The sequence below is a fragment of the Fukomys damarensis genome, unplaced genomic scaffold (assembly GCF_012274545.1).
Source record: "Fukomys damarensis isolate Sample0158 unplaced genomic scaffold, DMR_v1.0_HiC HiC_scaffold_1, whole genome shotgun sequence".
NCBI classification, from domain to species: Eukaryota; Metazoa; Chordata; class Mammalia; order Rodentia; family Bathyergidae; genus Fukomys; species Fukomys damarensis.
This window is the reverse complement of record NW_022900913.1, coordinates 26,097,687-26,123,687: the sequence shown is the minus strand read 5'-3', so window position 1 is coordinate 26,123,687 and position 26,001 is coordinate 26,097,687. Positions and strand designations below refer to the sequence as shown.

The following is a 26,001-nucleotide window of genomic DNA, read 5'->3' as shown; positions in this document are numbered from 1 at the left end:
ATTTGCTGCTATTGCTGACTGGGCATCTCTATGTACAATAAATCTTGATAAAACAATATGAGCTGAGGAGTGTAAGTATAGCTCTCTGATTGGCCCTTTTGGTAATACTGATTGTTCCCTTGTTGCATTTTGCATAATGATTCAAAATCTAAGAAATGATTGAGAAGCATCTCCAGCATTTCAGAACATCAATTCAAAGCTTATGGCGTCAGACACTGAACCTTCTATTACATTTCCAGTTTAGAATTTGAGGGGTTCAACTAGTATTTGTTTAAAATCAAGATGTAAGTCTCCCAAATCCAGATTTATTTTCAAGTGGGATAAAGCTATGCTTTGCCCTGAGGTAAAGCCATGATCCAGCCATTGGTTTACAGGCAACTCTGTGTGTCCCAAAGCCAGATGCTTGGGTCAAGTAAGCCAAGGTCCAGGTGTCCAGCAGGAGAACACTGCATTAGCTTATCTCAGCTGACTTAATTGCTTTATTTAAGAGGAAGTCAGCAGGCTGGAGGGACATGAGCTTCAAGAGTTCCTACTAATTTATCTTTGCTACTTCGTTTTGTAAATATAGCTACCTACCTACTTCAGCCATTCTGGACTTGGCTTTAGTTTCACTTTGTCCAGCCTTGCCGACTCCTTTCTCTTACTTTTTAATCCTTAAAATCTATGGTAACTGTGTATTCACCTGCATTCCATAGAAGAAAAGAATTGTACGAAATTCTGTATAATTTTGTACATTTATATATAATTATGCAAAAGGATTTATTAGATAAGCTTACAAGACCAGAAATGAGAGAGTCAACGATGGCCATCTGTATGCTAGAGAGCCAGAGAATCTAGTAGCTGCTGAGTGCAAGAAGGTGGAAGCTGAAAAACATGAGGGACAAAGATGTGGTGCCAGTCCAAGACTGGCTACTGGTATGAGTCCATACTGAAAGACTGATGTCCACAGGTGATGGCCATAGCAAAAGACACAGCCCTCAAGCACAGTGGAGCTTTTCATACGCAGGTCAGCTTTTCCATTCTCTTTTCATTCCATCCAAGCTGCAAACCTATTGCATGATGTCACCCACAATCAGGATGGACCACCTTACCTGTTTGCTGACCTATATGTCAGTCATCTCTGGAAATGCCTACAAGTGTGCTTTTCTAGGTTTCTAGGCATTTATTAATCCAGTCAATGACTGATGGTCACAAATTGCTCCACTCAATTGAATATATGCAGTGTGGGGTTCCAAACTCAGCCAGTCTTGCAAGAGGCAAATCAAAGTTAAGGGTTTTATGATATATTCTTTGAATTTGCTTTCTCTCCCATCTGTGCAGTCCTTCCCATCCCCAGCTGACTGTATGTGAACCCTGCCTCTGAAGAACATTTGAAAATCAGGGGTAGTGTGTACATTTAGAGGATATGTTGGGACCTGCTGCCATCATTCAAAGCCATGATGCTGTGATGCTGTCTTTGCTACTAGTTCACAGTGACTTTTTAGTGTTTCCAGCAAGTTTTTATTATTAAGATTATTTAGTAATAATATATAATATTTATTTGATGCTTATAATGTGCCAGCTACTATTATATATGCTCTGTGCCTCAACTCATTTAATCCTTACAAGAATTTCAAAGGCTAAATGTTCATGTGCTCCCATTTTACAGATGAGGAAACTGAAACAGAGCAAAGTCAAAGTTCAAATTAAATTATCCAGAGTCACTCAGGAATTGCTAAGAAGCTAGTTTGGTTTTCAAATTCTGCACCTAAACATTATGCTATCTTGTTTCAACTAATAACACAAAGCATTCTCAGAAAATATAGAAACACAGGTTTTTAACACTATAAACTCTAGTTTGGGAGGTTGAGAAGACATTTGAAGATTCATAATGAAACAAAACAGATTAACATTTTGATCTGTCTTCCACTCATATCTTCAGGGTCACTCCATCTTTCTGGGATTCATTTTCTTCACTATATTTGTGAAGTAATCATGCCTCTACATTTGGAAGATAATAAATAGGGCAATATTAACTCTGTAGACATTTTCACTGGATGAGAAAGGCAACGAGCATATTTATTTACTGATATTAATTTTGCACTTTTCTTCTGTGGGAGGATGTAGTTTGTGTATTTCTTGATACAATTCCATTCTTTAAGGGAGTGCTTGTAGGGAGTGGTGTTGGATTCTGCTGTGGGTTTGGAAAGCACCAAAGCCTGTCTGTGCAGTGGAGATGCGGATGGGCCAGCTGCAGCACAGCAGGGAAGAATTTCCTAAGTGACTTGTGGATCCAAAATATTTCAAAATAATAATTGAAAAGGAAGTAAAAACAGCCAGTCATCTGTAAAAATTCTATGATATCTAGCAACAGGGCTAGGTTGCTCAAGGTTGTCACCTCGGGAAAATCAGTAACAACGTGCCTTGGAAAGCTGCATACAACGTGGATGAGAAGATGAGGTGTGGCAGAAGGGAGCTGCACTGGTCAGCTTTCCCATTGTGGGGTCCAAATCCTGAACACCTGCAGCTTAAAGGAGGAAAGGATTATAAGAGTATTGCAGCTCACAGTTTGTGGGGATTCAGTCTTTGCTCAGCTGGCTAAAAGGCAGAAATACTAGAGCAGAAAGGTGTGGTGATGTGAAGCTGTTCCCTGCATGGCTGCCAGGAAACTAAGCACAAGCGAAGAGTGCCAGTGAGAGCTGCACACTGCAAAGGCACAGTTCCAGTGTCCTACCTCCTCCTACTGGGCCAGTCTCCTAACACCACCTTCAGCTATGAAATCGTCAGTGGACGTAGCTAGATATGATGAATATACACTCTGATGATTTAGTCACCCTTGGAAAGCCCACCTTTGAACACATGAGACTTTGGGGAGATCTAAACCATCATAGGTTTGGGTCTCCATGAATAAACCTAGGGAGCCATTTGGTCCCTCTCTGGACTGTGCTGTGGGTGTGAAGGACATTGTTTATGTCCTGAGCTGGCGAGAAAGCTGCTCTGGAAGTAGGACGTGGTATTCGAAAGTTGTTATTGGAATCTTCAGTGCAAGTGAGGAGACAGAAATGACCACAGTGTTTTTAATGTGCTGCCCTCGGCTGACTTTCCTCAAGGCTGTGTATCATCTGGCCCTCCCTTTCTGTTCAGGGTGGTCTTTTGGGCTGCTTCCCCCATATTGGTCATGTGCCATCCAATCTCTTGAATAATTTCTAGCATTCATTAGGCTTTGCCTTGCCTTAAAATTCTAAATTTGCTCTTTTCTGCTACTGGAATATGCTCTGTGTGTGCACATGGGCTTCTTATCTTCTAGGTTTCAGTTTAAATGTCACTCCTTCAAAGGGTGTTTGCTGATCATTCTATTTAGAGACATTTTCCCTTACCTTTCTGTTTACTTAAGCAGCCTGTTGTGCCTTTTATAGAGCATTTTACAACCTCTAGATTTATTGGTTTGCCTCATTTCTTTGTGGTGAGTCTTTAGCATCAGGCTCCAAGGTCCATGAGACCAGGGGCCATGCCATTATTACTCACTTCTGTCTCCTCCATTTTAAGTACAGTGCCTAGCTCATAGTACATGCTTAATAAATACACATTTGTTTCAAAGGAAGAGTTGTCAATTTGGGGTTAGAAAAGTGAGGCATGGTGAGCTTCTGGAATGGTTTGGGATAGTATCCAATTTATGACTTCTGCCCGCTTACCGTCACGTTCTGGGGACAAAGTATGGATTTGGGATCAATTTTACACACACCTTATTGGGCTTTCTTCATGAGGATAGTTTACATGTTGAAGTGAAACAGAAACTTGGTCTGATTAGAACCCTAACAGACTACTGACTTCAGTAATTTTTGTTTTTCAGTGCAATCTTTGAGGATGGTATCTATCACTTACTAATTTTTCACATGTGCACCAAAGTTTTTACAGAGAGCCTTTATATATCAGATCCTTCAGTCACTATAACAGCCCTGGTTTAAGACAAGAACATACAATTGTAACTCCATTTTAGAAATTAAGAGTTACTTCAGAGAGTTTAAAAGACTTTCTTATTGTCAAATAGGTGGGATTAGAATCTGGGACTCTTGATTTGTATGGATTGCTCATCTACTGCTTGTTTTACTGATAATATTTATTTTCTTTTTAATATGTTTTCATGTTAAATCGATTGCATTATGGCTTTACATTTTTATTTACTCCTTTGGCTATATAACCTTTTAGTCCTTTACTTTGAGCATACCAGGAGTGTAGTTCTGACTTTAAGAATCATAGTTATTATAGTTTACATTTTTAAAAAAGTAAATAGAAAACAAACCAGACTGTAGGAGGAGCCAAAATGAACTATCAGCAGTAGTAAAGCAATCTAGTTGTGTTATAAACTTGTAACATTAATACAGCAGCATAGTGGATGAAGTAACATAGTATTTTAACAAAAGAAAGATACATAACTACTGTATTCTAATTAGTAATTTTTTTTTTTTTTTTTTTTTTTTTTTTTTTTTTTTTTTTTTTGTACCGGGGATTGAACTCAGGTCCTTGAACTCAGGTCCTTGCACTTGCAAGACAGGCGATGGAACCACTGATTTAAATGCCCGGCAAGTTAGTAAATTTTTTTGTAGAGGCATTAGCTAGAAATTAGATGTATTAGGAGACTGAAAAAATAAGTATTTCCTGAATAATAATCAAATTCTTCAATAGCAGAAAAAAGAAAAAGGATAAAATAAAGTCTCTGGGTTAGAATCAGTGGTATCAGTGTTATTCATGTTCATGAGATAGGAGAACATATAAATAAATAAATATAGATGTATGGGTGTGTTTCCAGCTGTCTGTGCTAAGAGGGCTTAGTGTCAGCAACACCTCAGAAGAAAACACTTTTAGCAGCCATATACTAGTTGTTACTATCATTCTCAAAAATCAAAACTGAAAACAGTTTGTGGGAAAAGTGGTTGATCCCAAGACTGTGGCTGGAAATATACAAGATGAATCTGGAATATACTATGGTAACAGAAAGTAAGTGCTCAAATGAGTTACAGTGAACACACACACAGTCAAAATTAAGGGGTTTCCAATTGTAGAACCTGGAATAATTTAAGTAACAAATTAAATAATGAGAAATTTGTATTATAATCTATACAATATATGGAATATATTAACAGTTTGTCCATACTGCTTTACAGATAACTACTTTAAAAAATTATGCTGAAAGGACATTTCCTCCTTATGGTAGAATTTCAAATAATATATGTAGATGAAATGCTAAGAATAGGAAATCAATCCCGTATTTGACAGAGCAACAACTGCTAAATACAAGAATCACTAGCATTTTCTAACAGTCAGTGAATTTATGGTAAAAAGCAAGATCTTTTCATAATTTCAAAGTGTCTTCTCATAAAAAACTCATTAACTACAAAAAGATAAGTAGTAACTTTGAAGTAGGGAAATATGGCAGATACCTCTTTAATCAAATGATAAAAGAATGGGAGTTAATGAGATGAATAGGGAAGGGAAGAGCCCTCCAAGTTTTTTCTTTTTAATACAGATACATAAATGACAGGGGTGTTTAAGGATTTGTGTTTGTGGGCAGTTTTCATCTTCATTTGAAATGGCTTAAGACAGGCTGAGGGAAAGGAATTGTGCTGCAGGTCATGTGTGCTTTGTATCTCTCAGCTGAGTCCCCACAAGTTAAAGCTCCAATTTGCAAAGAACAAGGGAAATTAGGGTCTGCTCTAACTTCACTGTATGTTGTAGGCATATTTCAAAGGTCCAGGATTGGGATTTGCTCCCGCTTTATATAGCAAGTTCAAAGCACATTTTCTCTTACCTGGATGAGCTTATATTTTTAGTTTAATTTTATATTTTCCTCCTTAAATATCTGAGGAGAGACCCTCAGTAATCTAGAAGCTAAGACTTGAGTGACTTACCACAGACTCAGAGCCGCTTCCGGGGGTAGGATGGGGTCAGTGCAGTGGTTGTCAGTCATTCCCCTTTAAACTTAGGGAAAGCACAAAGGAAGGAAGTGAGCACTGGCCTTTATGGTCTATATTGGCTGAAGATGGAATTTAAGTCATTAGTAAAGAGAATAGTCAGGCAGCCATACCCCAATTATCACAGTGAAGAAAGAAGGAAACTTTTTTTTTCTTTTTATTGAGTTTATTGGTACAATCTAGGTATACAATACAGTTACATTCATCATTGAGATCTTGTACCTTTACATAATAGGTCTTAATTCTCATTCTTTCCCCTTGTCCCTGCCCTCCCTTCACCCCCCGCCTCTCCTCCCCATTTACAAACACTTTCCTTCCATTTTTTCAGTTTCTCATATTTTTTTCCTTTCCCTTATTACCTTTCCCCCACCCTTCCCACTTTCCCTACACCTTTAGCCCTTTACTTCCTATTTCACATTATTAATTATCTCATTAGGATCCTGTGTACTATTATAGTTTTTCACACCAGAGAAACTATTCAGTATTTCAGTTAAAGGAATCTCTGTATGAACATTAAAAATAGGGAATCCTAAAATAAAACTAAAAAGGAAAGTAAAAGAGAAAAGGCAATGATGTAACATTAAAATAATCCTTAATTCTGAAGATGAAAATGGTCCCTTAACATATTTAAATTGCTTCTTGCTCTTGTAGTCTTATCTTATTCTTTTTTTCATTATTTAGAGAATACTTTTTAGTTTCTGTAATCAAACCCATATAGATATGACCATACATATTTAGTACAATGCATTACCCCTGTACAAATGGAAAAATAAAAATAAAAAATAAAAATTAAATTAACATTTCTAGACCAATATGGCTGTCCATTTCTGTACAATGCCAACTCAACACAGTAAATTGGAATAACTTTTTCCAAAGTTGACAGCACCATTAAAGTTTCCCAAAATTCTCTCTCTCTCTCTCTCTCTCTCTCTCTATATATATATATATATATATATACTTATTTATATTTATATAAAAAGACTAATAATAGCAGTATGTTATGCATCGATAGCAGCAACAGCTTTTTTAAATGTGGTAAACTTGACTCTGCAGGGCAACTAAAGTGGGACAAAGAGGTGCTGATGGACAGATATCTGAGCAGATGTTAGTAAGTAGATCCTGGAGAAACTACTCTCACAGGTGACAGTCCAGCCAGGCCAATTATATTTGATTAAGGTTATCTTATTCATTTTGATTTATTGATGCATATATCTATATTTCCTAAACTTGAGATCATATCATATATGCTGATATCTTGGCACTCCCCCCATCTCGATTCTTTAGAGGTTGTTATTATTAGTGCTAAATTGACTCAGAAAATGAAGATTTGGAGTCCAAAGGGCTATCTGGGACAGAGACATAGTGATGAGCCTCTTGATCTAGATAAGAATTGGAATAGTCAGGTTTAGTTTTTGGTTAAATGTAAAATTTATTAAAATTATAGATCCAAAGAGTAACAAGATACAATAAAGAAATCCCTTGTAGCCTTCCAGTTTTCCTCAATAGTATATCTTATAAAATAATAATGACCACCTACAAAAGGGCTGCACAAGTGTGCAACCTTCATCCAGAATTCCCCTTACCATCTGTAAGTGTCTGCACATCCTGGGGAACAGTTGTGTGGAGGTGCAGGCACACATCCCCAAACTACAGGCCACCTAGAAAAGAGCTGCCAAGGTGCACAAACTTTGTCCAAAGTTCCATCAAACCATTAATGAGTGCACATACATCCCAGGGAACAGCAGTATAGACCAGAGTGGCATGGCTGCAGGTGTATCCCAGCTAAGGCCCTGCTCCACCCCAACCCCAGAGGTACAGGAACACATGCCCAAGCCACAGCCTGCCTAGAAAAGAGCTACACAGGTGTACAAACTTCATCCAGAGTACCCTCATGCCATAGGCCACAGCCAAGTGCCCACCTGGAAAAGAACTACACAAACACACAAGCATCTGCCAGAGGCTTGCCCAGATACCACTGGTAAGTGCCTGAAGACCCTAGCCAGAAGCCTACATGGACAAAAGGAACAGGGATACACACCTCCCAGCAAAAGGACCACCAGACAACAGCTACATAAGGGCCCCAGTGAGAGGCACACATAGATACCATCCCAAGTGTGCACAGTCCCCAGCCAGAAGCCTGCCCAGACAATAGATCAGCTCAGGGATATAGAACGACACCATTCTAAACCTAGGAATTGGTGTACTGGGGAACAGCAGAGTAAAGGCTGCTCAGGGGCCTGATGATAATTAAAGACCACTGTGTGAGCAAAAAGTTCCTTCAACAGACACAGAAGGCAGCATCTGTTGAAATGAGCAGGCACAGAAATAAGTGTCAAATCCAGACTTTCAAATCACCTAACGAAACCACAAAGGGAAATAAGATAGAACAATCTGATACTGAACCACCTGGACTCCCTGAACTGGCAATGAAAGAAGACCTGGAAAAACTGAAATCAGAAATAATTTCTCAGATAACAGAAAAGATTGTACCCATAGAACAAGACATGATTAATAAATTTAGAGTGGGCATATAAAAAAAAATAGAGGAGCTAAGAAACATGATGGAATCCCAACAAAGGAAACAAATGGAATCCATAAAATAGTTGCGAACAGATTTCCAAGAGATTCAAAACTCCACTGAAAGTCTACACAGCAGAATGAACCAATCTGAGAACAGAATTTCAAATATAGAAGATAGGATTGAAATTAGTGACCAGGAAAAGAAAAGTCTCTTAAAAATAGTAAGGGACCATGAGAGATCAATCTCTCTGCTATATGATTCAAAAAAGAGCAACCTAAGAGTGATTACAGTCAGTGAAGAAACAGGAGAGAGTTCAGACAACATAAAAAAACTGTTCATGAAAGTAATGACAGAAAACATCCCAAATAGGGGAACAAGAACCTGACATACAGAAAAGTGAGGCTTATAGACTCCAACTAGCTGTGATAAAAAAAAACTACACATAGGCATATAATAGTTAAGATTCCAGAAAGCCAGCAGAAGAACAAAATTCTACAAGCAGAGAAAAGAAATAAATCACATCAAAGGAAAGCCCATCAGAATCACAGCAGACTTCTCAACATAAATCTTTAAGGCATGAAGACAATGGAGTGATGCATTTCAAGTTGTAAAGGAAAACAACTTCCAATCCAGATGGATGTACCCTTCAAAACTATCTTTTAAAATTGATGGAGAAATAAAACACTTTCAAGACAACAAACTTCATGAGTGCTAAGCCAGCGAAAGACAATGAGGATCACAACCCCAGGAAGCCCAGCAGAATGAACCGATCAGGCAAGACAAAATAAAATGCAAATGGAAAGAATCCAACAAAAAAAGCCATGACAAGGATAAGTCAATACATATCAGTTATAGTCATCAATGTTAATGGTCTCAATTCACCAATCAAAAGAAATAGACTGACAGAATGGGTCAAGAACCAAGATTCAACACTATGCTTCATGGAAGAAACACACTTAATTTAAAAAGAAACTTATAGATTGAAGTTAAAGGGTGGAAAGCAATACTCCATGAGACAGGATCCCCCCCAATGCAGGAGTAGATATCTTCTTTGCAGATCAAGTGGATTTCAAACCAACACTGATTAAGAGAGACAAAGAAGAACACTACATCCTTGTAAAAGAAACAAAGAGATGATGATCATAAGTATATGTATGCACCAAACACAAGTGTGCCCAACTATATAAAACACATACTAATGGACATGAAAAATCATATAAGCACTAATACAATAATAGAGGGAGACCTCAGCACACCACTAGCACAAATAGATCAATCAAAAAATAAACAATGAAGTAGTAGAACTCAACCAAACTCTTGAACAAATGAACTTAATAGTTGTTTACAGAGTGTTCCACCCCACAAATTCAGAATACACATTCCTTTCAGCTACACATAGATTGTTTTCCAAAACAGAGCACATACTTGCTCATAGAACATGTTTAACTAAGTGCAAAGGAATGGAAGTTATCCCCTGTATGTTATCAGACCATGGTACAATGAAATTGAAGATCAATAGCAAAAGAAACTGCAAGAATTTCATGAACCCATAGAAACTGAACAACACACTTCTGCATAACCAATGGGTCACAGAGCATATTAAAGAAGAAATCAGACAGTTCCTACAATTAAATTATAATGACAAAACAACATATCCGAATCTATGGGACACAAAGAAAGCTGTCTTATGAGGGAAATTCGTAGCAGTGAATCCTCATATTAGGAAAATAGAGCAAGCTCAATTACACAACCTAATTGCTGCACCTCAAGTGTCTAGAAAAGGAAGAGCAAGACAAGCCCAAAGTTCATACAAGAGAGGAAATTATAAAAATGAGGGCAGAAATTAATGCAATGGAGACTATGAGAACAATACAAAAAAATCAAGGCAAGAGTTGGTTCTTAGAAAGAATAAACAAAATTAACAAACCCTTAGCCAATCTTATCAAAAAAAGGAAAGAAAAGGCCCAAATCCATGCAATTAGGAAGGAAAAGGGTGAAATTACAATGGACCCAGTAGAAAGCCAGAGGATCATCAATACCTACTTTGAGAACCTGTATGCCAATACAATGAAAAATACAGAGGAAATGAAGAGATTCTTATATTTGTATGGATTACCAAAATTGAGCAAAGATGACCTCAAAATTCTAGACAATGCAAGATAAATCAATGAAATTGAAAACATAATAAAAAGCTTAACAACTAAGAAAAGTTTGGGTCCTGATGGTTTCACAATTCCACAAGACATTTACAGAGAAACTACTGCCAGTCCTGTTTAAACACTTCAAACAAATTGAAAGCAATACTCCTGAATTCATTCCTGGAAGCAAGCATCACCTTGAGCCCCAACGCAGAGAAAGACCCAGCTGAAAAAGACAGCTATATGCCAGTCTCACTAATGAACACAGATGTAAAAATCTTTAATATGATGTGTTCAAATAGAATGCAGGAGATCATTAAGAAGATCATGCACCCTGACCAAGTGGGAATCATCCCAGGGATGTAGTGATGGTTCAACATATGTAAATCAATAAATGTAATACACTATATTGAAAGAACCAAGGACAAAAGCATATGATTATCTCAATAGATGCAGAGAAAGCATTTGACAAAATCCAACACAAATTTGTGATAAAAACCCTCCCAAAAATTGGAATAGATGGTCTCTACCTCGATCTGATAAAAGCCATCTATGAAAACCCAACTGCTAATAAAATACTAATTGGTCAAAAACTGAAATCCTTCACACTAAAAGCAGGAACAATACCAGGATGTCCACTACCACCACTCCTGTAAAATATAGTTTTGGAAACAGCCACTGCAATTAGACAAGAGAAAGAAATAAAAGGATTAAAGATAGGAAATGAAGAACTCAAGTTGTCACTATTTGCAAATGACATGATACTTTCTTTAGAAGATCCTAGGAACTCCACCAAAAGTCTTCTAGACTAATAACCAAATTCATCAAAATAGCTGGATACAAGATCAACACACAAAAATCAATAGCTTTCCTGTAATTGGAAACAGACTCACTGAGATAGAAGTGGAACAAACAATTCCTTTCACAGTAGCATCCAAAAAATTGAAATACCTATGAATCCACCTAATGAAAGAAATCAGAGGCCTCTACTTTGAAAACTGCAACACTCTGAAAAGAGCGATTGAAGATAATATCAGAAAATGGAAAGCCATCTCTTGCTCCTGGGTAGGAAGAACCAACATAGTGAAAATGTCCATACTCCCAAAACTGCTTTATAGATTCAATGCAATCCCAATTGAAATCCCAGCAGCATACTTCATAGACCTTGAGAAAACAATACAAAAATTCATTTGGAAAAAGAAGAGACCTACAATCACAAAAGCAATTATAGGTAATAAAGATAAGGTAGAAAGCCAGATGTGGTGGCACACACATGTAATCCCAGCACTCAGAAGGCTGAGGCAGGAGGATTGCTGTGAGTTCAAGACCAGCCTGGACTACATAGTGAGTTCCAGGTCAGTCTCAACTACATAGTGAGACCCTGTCTCAAAAAGAAAAAGGAAAAAAAAAAAGGCAAGGGAGAGGATATCACAATCCACAACTAGAAACTACATTACAAAGCTACTGTGATAAAGGCAATATGGTATTGGTAAAGAAAGAGATCTGAGGACCAGTGGAACATATTAGAAGATGCAGAAACAAGTCCGGACACACTCAGCCATCTGATATTTGACAAAGGAGTGAAACATCCTCACTGGAAGAAAGATAGCCTCTTTAATAAATGGTGCTGGAAAAATTGGATTTAACTTGCCAAAGATTAAATCTAGACCTATATTTCTCACCATGCACTAAACTAAAATAAAAATGGATTAAAGATCTAAGTGTTAAAACACAAACAATAAACTGTCTGAAAGACAGGTTAGGTAGGGCTCTTGAAGACATCAGTGTAGGAAAAAATTTTAAGAACAAAACCTCAGTTTCCAATGAACTAATAGAAACAATCAACAAGTTAGATCTCTTCTTATTAAAAAGCTTTTGTGCAGAAAACAAACAAATAAACAAAAAAACCCAATAATGTGAAGAGCCAACCCACGATGTGGGAAAGATTTTTAACAGCTCTTCCTCAGACAAAGCTCTACTATCTAGAATATATGAGAACTTAAAAAAATCAGACCTTCCAAATTTAAAGACCCAATCCAAAAATGGGCATCTAACATGAACAGACATTTCTCTGACAAAGAAGTAGAAACAGTAAATAAACATATGAAAAAATGTTCAATATCACTGGCCATTCCAGAGATGCAAATGAAACCAACACTGAGATTCCACCTCACCCCAGAAAGAAAGGCTGCTATCCTGAAATCAATCAATAACAAATGCTGGAAGAGCTGTGGGGAAAGAGGAACCCTGCTCCACTGCTGGTGGGAATGTAGACTGGTGCGACCACTATGGAAATCAGTGTGGAGATACCTCACAGAACTTTGATTGCAGGTCCCATTTGACCCTGTATCCTCTTGCTGGTTATCTTTCCCAAAGAATTGAAAGAATCATACCACAATGATCTATGTGCACTCATGTTCATAGCAGCACAATTCGTGATACCTAATACTTGGAAGCAGCCCAATTGCCCAACAACAAGGAGACTGGATAAAGAAAAAATGTTTTTAATAAAATGGAGTACTACTCAGTCATAAAGAATGAGAACCTAGAGACATTTATAGCTAAATGTATGCACATCGAGATGATACTCTTAAGTGAAATAAATAGGGCACACGTGTAAATATGGAATCATTTCTCTAGTGTGAACACTGAAAGTGTACATAAGGACTAAAAGATATAATAGATAATGTGAAATAGGAAAAGACACAAAGGGAAAGGGGAAATGGGAGGTCTAGGGGAAAAGAAAGATGGGAATGGAATTAACATGAGAAAAAGAAAAAAATGGAAACAAAGTCTTTGTGTATAGGAAGGGGTAGAGAGGTTAAGGGGAGGGCAGGGGAATGGGGAAAAAAAACAATTACCAAGATGGATTATGTAAAGGTGCAAATTTCCAATGATAAATTTCATTACATTGTATACCTTAAATGTACCAATAAATTAATTTTTTAAAATGATAACAAAGTGACTCAATCAGAGAATTAACAATGACACAATCTACTGAGAGTGTGTAATTATTCCTGTGCACTTTGATCACCTATGTAGTTTTGTGTATCCACTGACAGTCAAGACACTGAGAACAATTCTACCCCACAAGCGTCATCACACTGATTATAATCCCACCCACCTCCTCCCACTTTCCTTGATTCTTCTGTCCTAACCCATGGCAACCATAAATCAATTCTCAAATTTCTAAAATTTTGTGTTTCAAAAGAAATTTTACATAAATGGAGAACCAGGAAATGAATAAATAATCAAAATGGTACTTTTTCATTTTCTAATAATTATTCTTGGCTATTATATAATTGCTTTGCTAAAAGGGGAATTTACAAGTTTGGGGAGAACATATACTAATTACTTTGTTTAAAAGATGGACATTAATAAGAATTAGAGAAGAAACTCAGAAAATCTTTGCCATTAAATTACAAAATTATAGTGAAGAAAATAAAACTATAGGGTCATCATTACATGTTTAAATTTCATTTTTTAACTATAAAACAATACTTTTCAAAAAAGCAGCATCTCTAACTCTAAAAGTATACAAAAAATACAGTAAAGTGTACAAAAGAAAAAACATAATACAATCCCACTTTCTCTAACTGGCTTTCCAGACATTTCAGAGCTGAAATGCTAACGCTTTGTTATTTCTTGGGTTCCCTTGTCCCTTAGAGTGAGGAAATGACCTTATTCCCCAAATAGGGTTTCCTTTAGGAAACAGAACTTGCCTAATTCTGACCTGTAGATGTGTTTGTGGTTAGCATTCCACTTTGGGGGCTGAGAGTCAGAGATGGGTGATGATGAGAAAAGCTAGATTTTGTGAAAAAGAAACAAAGGACTAAGTTAACATTTGGCCCAATGAGCCTTAATACTGGATGGCACATCCTGAAAAGAATGAAAGGGCTTTTAAAGAAAACCAGGAATTTGTGCAACTTAAACTTCCCATCAGAGCCAGACTGACCTCGGCTGTGGGCTTGGGTGTCATGGATCTCAGCCTTTACTAGTTCTATAAGTGACTTTTCCTTGTCACAAATTTTTTTCTGCTAGAACACTGACACTTGAAGCATTTGATATACAGTATCTTATTCTGGCAATAATTCCTTCCCATGAACAGAGAGACAAAAAGATGGGAATCTTGGGGACCTTCCAAACACTGACATGGGTCTTCAACAGAATCCAGTCATCACCTTGGCTCCTCCTTTATGAGGGAGGACAGGGTGTCTCTGACATGTCACCAGCCTTGTAACAGGCCTAGTATCTTGCCTCTCTAAACATTGGCTTTGTCGTCAGACTAATTTAGCATTTTCAAATTTGAGAGTGTCATAGAGCCCAAATGAGCTTTGGGTGGTTTATCTACTTCAAGCTTCTCTGAAGTGATTACTTTACTAACCCAATGTCACGTTCAGAAAAGCACATACCTGATGAATAATTGATAAAATACAAACTGAATTCATTAGAATGTAAGCACCACTTTTTTCTCTTCAAACTGCTTTATACACTACTTCATCCCTACAAACAAAACAGTAAGTGAATGAATCAATGTACTCATTCAACGAACACTAACTGTGTGTTTAAAAGCCCACAGGCTTTGTACTGATTCTTGAGTCACACAGACAGATAAGTCACAATCCAGTTTCCCTTTGCAAATCTTCCCTGTCGAGGAAATGCTGTCCAAACCTGTGAACCTACCCAGGCAGAAGAAACAAAATGAAAAAAGCTTTGACCTAAGAGAATTAATGGTAGGAAATCCATCCTGTTTGCTACTTTTGTTAATAGATAAAATCCTGTTTTGATTCATAACAAGTATTATATCATTCTGACCTTTACCAGAAGAAAACAAATGGCAGAGTCTCTCTTTTTGGTTATTGTCACAAAAGAAAAGTCAAACATGAAGGCAAATGAATAAAGTGCCCCAGGATTAAAAAGCATGTCTCCTTTCATGCTCTAAATTCTTTTGTCAGGTTTGTGATATCCTACAGGACTAAGCAAAAATGAAGTGTTTAGTACCTTTAGACTATTTAGACAACAAATTCTTCTAATACAATAGAAAACTATATACTCTGTAGCACTTCCTACTTTACAGAAAAATTTTCCTGTAAAGTAAATGCACTATTTTGTAAATACAATGAGACCTAAATGTACTCTGGAAAAAAAATTTGTAGACTAGATATTTTGCAAAAACCCTTCTGCCTTTCCTACAAGGTTCAAAACTTAAAAATTTTGGATGGAAAAATTTTTAAATTGAACTCTTCTTTAAATACAGATAGTAGAGCAGGGCAAGAAGGAGTAAAGAAAGAAAAAGAAGAAAGAAAACAAAAATTGAAGAACTCAGAAAGTACTAAACCAAATATGGAAGAGACATCTTCTCTGGAGCTCCAAGCTCCAGATTTTAAGAACAGCCTGGGGATGAGTTTCTGAACTCATAGAAAGTACAGAGCTAAACACAGATACTTGCATAAAGCTGTAACTCTGAGAGGTGTCTTTCTCGGTGAAAGGTGAACTAGAAACTAAATAAAATCAGCCAACCAACAAAAACTATCCAACAAAGGAAAACTAAATAAATGTGCCATTTTGGCTTCAATTCTGGAAAAGAAGTCCTATTTATATGCTAGGAGAAAAATCAGAACATTTTGAAACCAGATGAATACAATTACTGTCTTTATAATAAACAGGCCTACAATGAATTACATTTGTATGAAACTGTTAGATAGAAAGAGCTTTATATATCTTAAGTTTACTTATCCCCAGAGTCAAGGTAATGAGATGAGTAATCAGTGTGCCCTTGTGTTCAATCCTCAGCACACCATGAAACCAAACAAAAACAAAGAAAGAGAAGTTTGTAAATAGTGTGCCAAATTTGCCACTTGGAGGCTTCTGATATTACACACCTAACACGAAAGATAGCTGTGGGAGAGTAAACTTTTTTGAAAGATTTCAGCAATGGAGAGTTCACACTTGAGTAGTCAGAGACTAGGAGAAGCTTTTCTACTTGCCAATTCTTGCTTCATTTGTTTATCTTTAAAAACAGCTGTATCCACTTAAACAGTGGCCAGTTTTGAGAATGGGAGAGTCTAGTATCTAAGTGTGAAAATATTTGGGGTTCACAGTAAAGGAAATAAACTTTTTTGGAATGAAAATAAGCTTTCTGGCTTGTTACTCACAACTACCCCCCAAAAATGACCTGAAGAAACTGAATCTTTGGCTGTTTCACTATTGCTATTGGACAGATGCATCAACATTGCCATTCAGCTGCTGGGAAAAAGCACAGTGCATTACTCGTCAAGAAGGGTCTCTCAGAGGACACTACAGCTGGGTGGACCCTCTGACATGGAACCATCTGGTGGCTCAAAGCTGTGTTTTTTGGAATCCCCCTTGGAACCATATGCCACACTCCAGTGGTAACAGCTGCTGCAGGGTTCTTTCTTTTCCTTATTTTCTGTATATTCTTTGTTTGAAGAATAGTTTCCATGACTAAAGTAAATACTAAAATAGCTCAGAGGACACTACAGCTGGGTGGACCCTCTGACATGGAACCATCTGGTGGCTCAAAGCTGTGTTTTTTGGAATCCCCCTTGGAACCATATGCCACACTCCAGTGGTAACAGCTGCTGCAGGGTTCTTTCTTTTCCTTATTTTCTGTATATTCTTTGTTTGAAGAATAGTTTCCATGACTAAAGTAAATACTAAAATAGGAATTCAGTTTGATTTCCTCATTAGATAGAGGAAGAGGTGAGAACATTTGTCCAAGGTTGAAGGGCTTGCAAGCAGCTCTGCTCACTAGTGGCTCAGGTTAGGCCCACAGGGATGGGAATCAACAGTTGTCAACAGGGGGTAGCAGGAAGCCAGACTTTTCAAGCCTTAGATGTTCATTTTTCCTGATGCCATCTCTCCAGCTTCCACATTTGAGTCAGGACATCTTCCAAGAGTAGTATTTATCTGTATTATACAGGAAAAGCAGGCCATTGTCTCAAATTTTCTTGTTTTAAAGTGGTAATAATAAAGCTTGTCTCATATCATTACTATAGTAATTAAATGATAAATAATTGGCTCCAAAATGTGGCTAGCATAGGCTGGACTCTTGGTAAGCATCCCATCACGTGTGACCCTCGGTGTTTGTGTTGCTGTAATACTGCTGAATGGTTGTATTTTTGCAAACTTCCTGCCCAAAGATTGAAGAAATGGTGGTGGGTCTCTCTTTTCTGGAAGCTGCAGAAGGTGGACTGGAAAAAAAATTGCCTTGAAAGGGTCATGTGGAGTCATAATGAATCTTAAACCAGGTAGCAGATCTAACTAGTAGCCAGTTTCCAATGAGTGGTCTCTTTTGACCAAAATGGGTAAAAACCTTTCCTTTCTATGGAAATCTGGTATATAGCAACAGAAGTGACACCAATAGAAAAGAAAGAAAAAGACTTCAGTGAGGCAAGAGTGGAGTTAGGGTAGGAGACAGAACCTTCAGCAATTCCCTTAGGAGTGGCAGTTCATTTTCCATGCTGGAAGCTAGAGACATTCTGAAAACCACCCCCGAACTTCCAGGGAACTGTAATCTCCAAAACCTACCACCATCTGGGTTCACTTGCTCCCTGGCACAACACCAGCATCCTCTGTGCATTTTCATCAAGGTACAATCCATACTGGTTTACAGAGAAGCAAGAGTTGAGGGATCAGCTATAGGCATAGGCTGCCCTACTTGTGAAGGCTATAAATGAGAGAGTTTTGTGAGGAACCACCTAAAGAATTTTGAGAAAGAAAAATACTTGGCAAATTGTATTTCCCCTAGATCTTTAGGACCTCTGCTTTGTTAGTCCTGGACATCTGAGCTGATACTGGACATAGATTCAGGTATGGGAAATCCATCCCTTGATCAGCACTAGAAATTGTCCTTACTTAAACTTCCCATTTGGCAGGACTTTTTTTCCCTTGAAGCAAATATTTCAGTTTCAGTGTGGAGAATTTTCTAATTGAAACAAGTCATCACATGGAAAAAATAGACAGCACTTGCAATTCTTCCTTTTTTGCAGTTCATAATTCAGTTCCAAGTCATCTTCATTTCTTCCTTCATATGTGCATCAGACATTTGTTGGATGGCACTGCTGCCTGGCTTGGTGTTAGGCTGGGGAGGAGGATAAAGAAAATGGCCTGTGGCTGCTTAGAGATTAGAGCTGCTTAGAGGCAAACTGGAGAGCCCCGCATGTCATAGGAAGCCAAGCAGTATGAAGTCTGCTCAAGGCACAGCCAGAGCCGTACAACTCAGAAGAGGGTCTCTGAACAAAGTGTGTGTGGGGGCTGAGGGTATACCAGGTAGCTTACCAAATGGTTGAGACCTGCTCTGCTTGTTTTTCAGGCTTTTTGAGATAAATGTGTAGGTCTGGCTTCTTTACTTCCTAGAATTGCTTAACAAATGATTCTGTCAGATCTGGGACAACTTCATTAAGACTCAGCAGAATAAATGCAATCCTCTCTTCCCACTGTGTCCCACCGGGGCTTGGTTCAAATTCTTCAATTTCTGTTGAACTTCTGTCACTGCCAGCAATAGAACTCATATTTCTCTCCTTTAGAAACTTGACACTGATATTTTTCATGTGTTTATCTTATGTTATCCATAATTAGATGAGCTGTTTTACAAAGACAAGAGTCTTTTTCACTATTCACAGAAGGGTAGAGTAAAATCTCTCCATGATGCCTCATGTGTAAATGTTCCTGTTTGCTCTGGTAGAAACAAAAAGTCTTGGCTGAATCCAACCTCTTTGTTTACTATGAGCCTTTGAGAAAATTATTTAACTTTTTAAACTTGATCATCACTTGGAGGAAGCATTTATTTCCAAATGGGTGAAGTAGCAGTTTATTCCATTTTGGTTTTCCATAGATCACTTTCAAGTTAAGACATGCTCTATAACTATAGTATTGTGGGATTTTGAGAATAATTCTGTGAGTATATCAAACCTTCTTCACACGGAAACCAGTTACTTGCCTTGATCATTTACTCTCCTTTGATCATTTGAAGCTCTTATTTGCTTTATTGAGACAGGATGCCCTGAACCTATCACAGTTTTCCAGTTTACATGTTTTCTAGTTTCATACATTGTTTCCTCTATGGGTGCTTTGCGAGACAGTGAGGTACACATGAAAAATGCATTAATCCAGGGCAAAGATGATCCTGGATTTCTGAATGAGCTATATGACTTTGAGGAAGTTATCTAACCAACCACATTGTGGATCAATTTCTGTATTTGCAAAATAGAGAAATACTTATTTCAAATATTCATGAAGACAAACCATTTGGCATTTAAAAGCCTGGTGTACTGCCTTGCTCATGGTAAGCACTGAATAACTTGGAGAAGAAAGTGAACATTCTCATCCTTATTTAAAATATCTTTTCAAAGTGGAAGATATATTTAATGAAATAGGTCATTATTTTTTGGAACCGGGATCGAACTTGGGTCCTTGCGCTTGCGAGGCATGTGACAGAACCACTGAACTAAATCCCCGGCCTGGTCATAATTATTTTTAAAGAAATACTTTTTGGACTTCTGATTTAATTCATTTTGTTCATATTTAAATGGTCCTCTTCTATTTCAGTTATGAATATAAGAACAGTGTACTCATATATTATTAAACATGAATTATAATTTCAGCCTTGCATTGTTGCAAACTTAAATGTACAATGTGTAACATATATATGCAGAATAAGCCTACTATCTTCTGCTTAATGTTCAGACAGTCTTGGCACCTACAAGAAGCAAGAGCTTCAGCGAGAGAAGTGGGAGAGAAACAACAACTTGCCAAGCAGAAGCCTTTCTCGGCGTTCCATCAGCAAGGAGAGATGGGTGGAGACACTGGTGGTGGCTGACACGAAGATGATTGAGTATCATGGGAGTGAGAACGTGGAGTCCTACATCCTCACCATCATGAACATGGTGCGCCAGACTTTGGGGGAGGGATGGCTGACTGGTGGACCGTTGTTATCCGTGTCCTTTTCCCCATATACATGATTCTAGTCCCTAAGTGAATGAGGATGGAAATTTGGGACAAATTAGTCTTTCCTTTAAAACTGCATACCCTGGGGAAAGCTGTGGTTTATCATTTGCATGATTCTATCAGGTATTTACCAAGTGACTTGGTCTTTTTAGTATGACTTTGTCTCAATGATTGTTTACTTTGGTATAGAAATGATAATCTGAGGCTTACAAAAGCTAGACTATGATTTCCTCAAGAGAGAATGAGAACTGGAATGAAGTTTTATGGCAGTCCTTAGTTTTAAGCTTCTTTTCATTATTGATGTGTACCGCCTTCCCAGAGAGAGTTTCCATCCTCTTGAGATGGGGAAAGATCTTCATTTAAATGACTGAAAAGAAAGAGGGAGACATGCTGGATTGGGGAAAAGGCCAAAGAAAAGAAAGGCATAAATAGCTCAAACACACAGCCAATCAATCACCCTTAAAGCTTTTTTTTTTTTTTTTTTTTTTTTTTTTTTTTTTTTTTTTTTTTTTTTTTTTGGTGCCAGGGATTGAACTCAGGCATGGTGCCACTGAGCCAAATCCCCTGCCCCATGAAAGGTTATCTTTAAATAAATACCATAAATTAGATAGAGCTTTGGTCATATCTTACTCATCTTTGTACTATGCCAAGAATTCATGACCTATAATGTCATGTTTATTTAAGTGCATTGCAGTGCTGTTTTCCCCCTCTAGCATGGATACATATTATTTGTCCATGGAGAGTTAATGGTTTTCTATTTCTGATCTCAGGTCACTGGGTTGTTTCATAACCCAAGCATTGGAAATGCAATTCACATTGTTTTGGTTCGGCTCATTCTACTTGAAGAGGAAGAGGTAAGGAAGGGTTTCCCCTCCACTCTTTTGCCCTATATCCTCACATTTCCTACCTCTTTTTTTTCTAAGAGAACTTTTGACAAATGAGGAAAAGGTTTCCAAATAAGTATTTGGAAGCCCAAAGAGAAAAAAAAGTATTATTTATGTGCTATTTTTGAGAATCCAGAGTTGGAAATGAAGAACATTTCCAAAATACACATAGTTGGAATCACCTGACTGTCACTACGCCTAATAACATGAAACTAAGATGACAGTCACTACCTAAGAATGGCCCCCGTGAAAATAGACTAACTCATGATATGGGTAGATAATGGTTTCAGTAAAAAGAGACGTAGAAGTGCTAAGCCTTTTGTACAATTAATTTACTGTGGCACATTAACATATAACTCTAGGGCTTGGGCCCTCTTGTCTGCACTTCTGCCTTTGGGGACTTTGTCTATTCTCAGAAACATGTATTCACATGTGGAGACTTCCAAGTGGTACCTAAAGCTTGGCTCTCCTCCTCTTCCTTGTATTCCTAACTTATATCCAGTTGTCCACTTGATATCTGAAAATGTCATATTCTGCATGATCTGGAAAGTTTAATAAATCCGAAGTGGAATTCTTGATCACCTCCTGCCCAAATCATCTCAATTCTTCCTCCTTTCATTCCCCAAACCACTATCTTATTCAACTAATAAACTGTTCTACTGCTATCACCAGTTAAACAAGCCAGGAGTCATTTTTCATTTCTTTTTTTATATTGTCCCAATCCAACAGCAAAGCTCCTATCTCCAAAGTAATTCCCAGACCATCCACTATTCATCATCTCTACAGTCATCGCTTTGGTTTTTGCCTTTTCATATCTTGCCTGAGCCAGTGCAGTGAACTTTCAGGTGGTTTCTCTATTTTCAGCCTTGCTTCTATGATCCATTCTCCATAAGTGATCACTTTAACTACACCCATAACTGATAATCTAAATTTCAAATTGAGTTTCTCAACTGCAGCAAACAAACAAACAAACAAACAGCCTTTAGCGGCTTTCTGTATGTGTTGGGACACATTCAAAATTTTTTACTGCAGAGGCTTTCACAGTTTTTTTTTTCTCATTGAGTTTATTGGCACATTTTAGGTATACAGTACAGTTACATTCATCATTGGAATCTTGTACCTTTACATGACAGGCCTTGGTTCTCATTTTTTCCCCTTGTCCCTGCCCTCCCTTAACCCCTCTTCTACACTCTCATCATTGGAATCTTGTACCTTTACATGACAGGCCTTGGTTCTCATTTTTTCCCCTTGTCCCTGCCCTCCCTTAACCCCTCTTCCCTTCCCTATTAACAAAAACTTTATTTCCATTTTTTTGTTTTCTCAGATTTTTTTCTTTCCCTTACTTCCTTTCCCCTACCCTTCCCACTTCCTCTACACTGTTAGCCCTTTTCATCCTATTTCACATTGTCAATTATACCATTAGGATCTCATGTACAATTATAGTTCTTCACTCCAGAAAAACTATTTACACCTGTGACTTATTTATTTCACTTAAGAGTATGACCTCAGAGACTTTCACAGTTGCCTCCATCCACCTATCTAATATCTCCTTATGTTACTCTTCCCCTTATTTCATTCCTTCATGCTCTCTGGACTTTATGTAGATTCCAGAACATAACGCACTTTTCAGCAGCATGGTTTGTGCATTCATGACTCCCCATACCTGAAATATCTCTCCCTCATGGCTGGCACCTTCTCATCGCTCAGTTTAAACATTGTGCCTCTTCAGAAGGGTCAAAGTGAACAGACTCCTCAAAGCTGGTTATGACTTTCTGTCATAGAATGATTTTCTCAAAATCAGTTATTATTATATGTATTTATTTGCTCTTTTTTTTTGTTTATCTCAACAATGGCTAGAGTGTGAATTCTGTGAGTGCAGAAAATATGTTCCTTTATCCTGTTATATCCCCGCCACCTAACACAGTGCCTGAGATATGAAGTAATGAATGATATGAAATGTCATGAATGAGGAAACCAGCTAACCTAATGAAATACCCTTGCACTCCATAGTGCCTACTTGGCAAATGCCATAGGTGGAGAGGCGTGTGAAGAAGAACATTTATCTCTCTCTCAGGAAGACTTGTGGTCAAAATGCCAAGGCAGTATTTATTTAACAGGAGAAATCTCGATCAGAGACTACCTTAAGAATAATCTCTAGAGCCTGGGTCCGTGTTTCTTCTCCCCCCACCCCAGTTCCTTTTTGCTCTGTCAACCCAAGATGTATGTTCTAGGTATCTTGGAATACCAGTGGGTATATCATTTTTCTTCCTTTGCTCCTTCTGTTAGGAAAAATTTTCCAAAATGTGAAAGCCAGGTGAGTAAAAACTAGGTATCTTTTAAATGTCAAACAGACTATCTGACTCTATGGTAATGTAACTTTGACTATTATTATTTAGTCCTAGATGTGGTAAAGTTTAGATGTTAATTTGTAGAAAACTGAGAGGCTGCACAGATGATTTTTGTCTAGTAGAGATAAAAATGATTTATTTCTAGCAAAGAAGATAACTCCATGCCTGTGGTTTTATTGGTTGGCAGAACATGAATTAATTTTGTATATAATTTAACAATTTTATTCCTGTATATTTTCCCATTGCCTTTGTGTATTAGTCAACATTCCATTTGCTGAACACAATGCCTGACAGACAACTTAAAGGAAAAAAAAAAAAGTTTTAATTTATCTCGCAGTTTGGGATGATTCAGTCCATAACTCTGTCCAAGGTAGAAACATCATGGTGGAATGGTATGGTGGAAACGAGCTGATTAGTGGCAGTTGGGGAACAGAGCAAGGGAATATTCTGGGAGAAAAACAGGCCGGAAACCTGAATAGTACCCAAAGCCACTCTTCCATAACACACCCAGACATACCTACAAGAATGCTTTATTAATCTCCTAGATACTCCTTAATCCTATGAAGTTGACAATTGGGATTAATGGTCACACCATTATTGCATTAACTTCTTTATCTGCCTTTGTACCAGTTTTGCCATCTTGCCTGTTTTCTCATCAATGAATTAAGTAAGTCTTTAATATGTTATCACTGTGTATTTGTACAAAAATTATATTTTTAAGTTTTTGAAAATTGTACTTTGATAATTTTGAATACAAAATTTCAGCCTTTCCAAATGGGTGAGCATATGTGCATGCTTAGATACAGATGTTCAGAAAGATCTAACATTTTTGGACCAAAAGAATGACAGTTCTTCTGCATGTGAGAAGGAAAAACCATTATGCTCTGCAGACAAGCAGTACTCCTGGAAGGACTTCAAAATGTGCCTTGCAAGGATGAAGCTGCTTAGAAGGCCACATCCCTTCATTCTCTAGAATTAGTACCACCAGGGCACATTAATTCTGGCGTCTTGCTGCCAGTAAAATTGTTCAGGAAAATATGATTGCCACTATCTCCCTGAATCAATCACAATTACATTGTTTTACTTCTTCTCAACCTGATTTTGCAAACTTGAAGAGACTCAAATGATTTTCTGTAAACAGCAGGGCTCTCTTCCTTTTCCTTGCCAAACATTATCCTCATTCAAGCTTTTATAGACTCTCCAGGTGGTAGAAGAAGTTTCGCAAGTTAACAGCAGAATTGTAATTCACAGACTCATTTTCCTGATTCCCAGAAAACAGTTTAAGCTATTTTTACATCTTTAAATAATGAGCTGCCCAAATAACTGCAAAAAGCAATGCTTCCTGCCCTCAGCTAATGTCAGGGTGGTAGATCGACATAGGCAGGAAATACAGAATGATGTATTAGACTGTGACTACTTGGAGCAGAGTCCTGATTCTCATTCTAACTCTGCCATTAGTCGGTAGGCAACTCTGAGAGAGTCACTTCATTGCTTCTTTCTCCAGCAGCCATATGTCAAATGCTATGCCAGCCACTGAGGATGCAAATATGAATGCAAATCCCATTTTCTGGGCTCCTAGAGACTTCTAGTCTAATGGCCAGTAATATTCAAATTTTAAGAAATTAACTGGAGTTGCTGTGAAAGGTATTTTAGATATCTAAGCTGGGATTCAGAGGACAAGAAGGAACTAGCTGGTGTAGAGGACATTCCAAGTAGGGGGACGGACAGGAGCACTGGCTGTAGTGTTTATCCTAGCACTTTATAAATGAAGAAGAGTGAATGAATCAGTGACATTGAGCCCCACAGTGGGAGGATGAGAAATCTTGTTGTGGTATTTAAAAAATAGTATGATTATGCTGGAACCAGGGGAGATAATAACCAATCCCAGTGCTCTCTTTAATTCATAACTGATCTAATTGCATTGTTGTCTGTCTCTGTATATAAGAGACATAATGGTGAAAGCCAAAGTCTGGAAGACATCATTGATACTTCTTTCCCTGTCTTATGCAGTCCAACTCCATCGGTTGCTGCTCCATTTACACCATTTTAATCCAAGCTAGTTATTTCATTCCTGGACTATGGTTGTAGGTATATACTTTCTGGCTTACTTAAAAACAATTGTATTCCTTTCAACTCTGTTTCCTCACTGCAGCTTGGATGATCTCAGAGTGGTAATCTGGTTATGTCTACCTT

General features: G+C 37.7%; 1 protein-coding gene across 1 annotated transcript in view; it reads left to right on the top strand.

Moving 5' to 3' along the window:
- Adamts12 (ADAM metallopeptidase with thrombospondin type 1 motif 12) overlaps positions 1-26,001 on the top strand; it is a 184,440-nt gene that overhangs the window by 3,189 nt on the left and 155,250 nt on the right. The window contains exons 2-4 of the mRNA XM_010607722.3: positions 2,645-2,771; positions 20,316-20,515; positions 21,347-21,430. Of these exons, the coding sequence (XP_010606024.3) occupies positions 2,645-2,771; positions 20,316-20,515; positions 21,347-21,430 (411 nt within the window). The remainder of the gene's footprint in view (positions 1-2,644; positions 2,772-20,315; positions 20,516-21,346; positions 21,431-26,001) is intronic.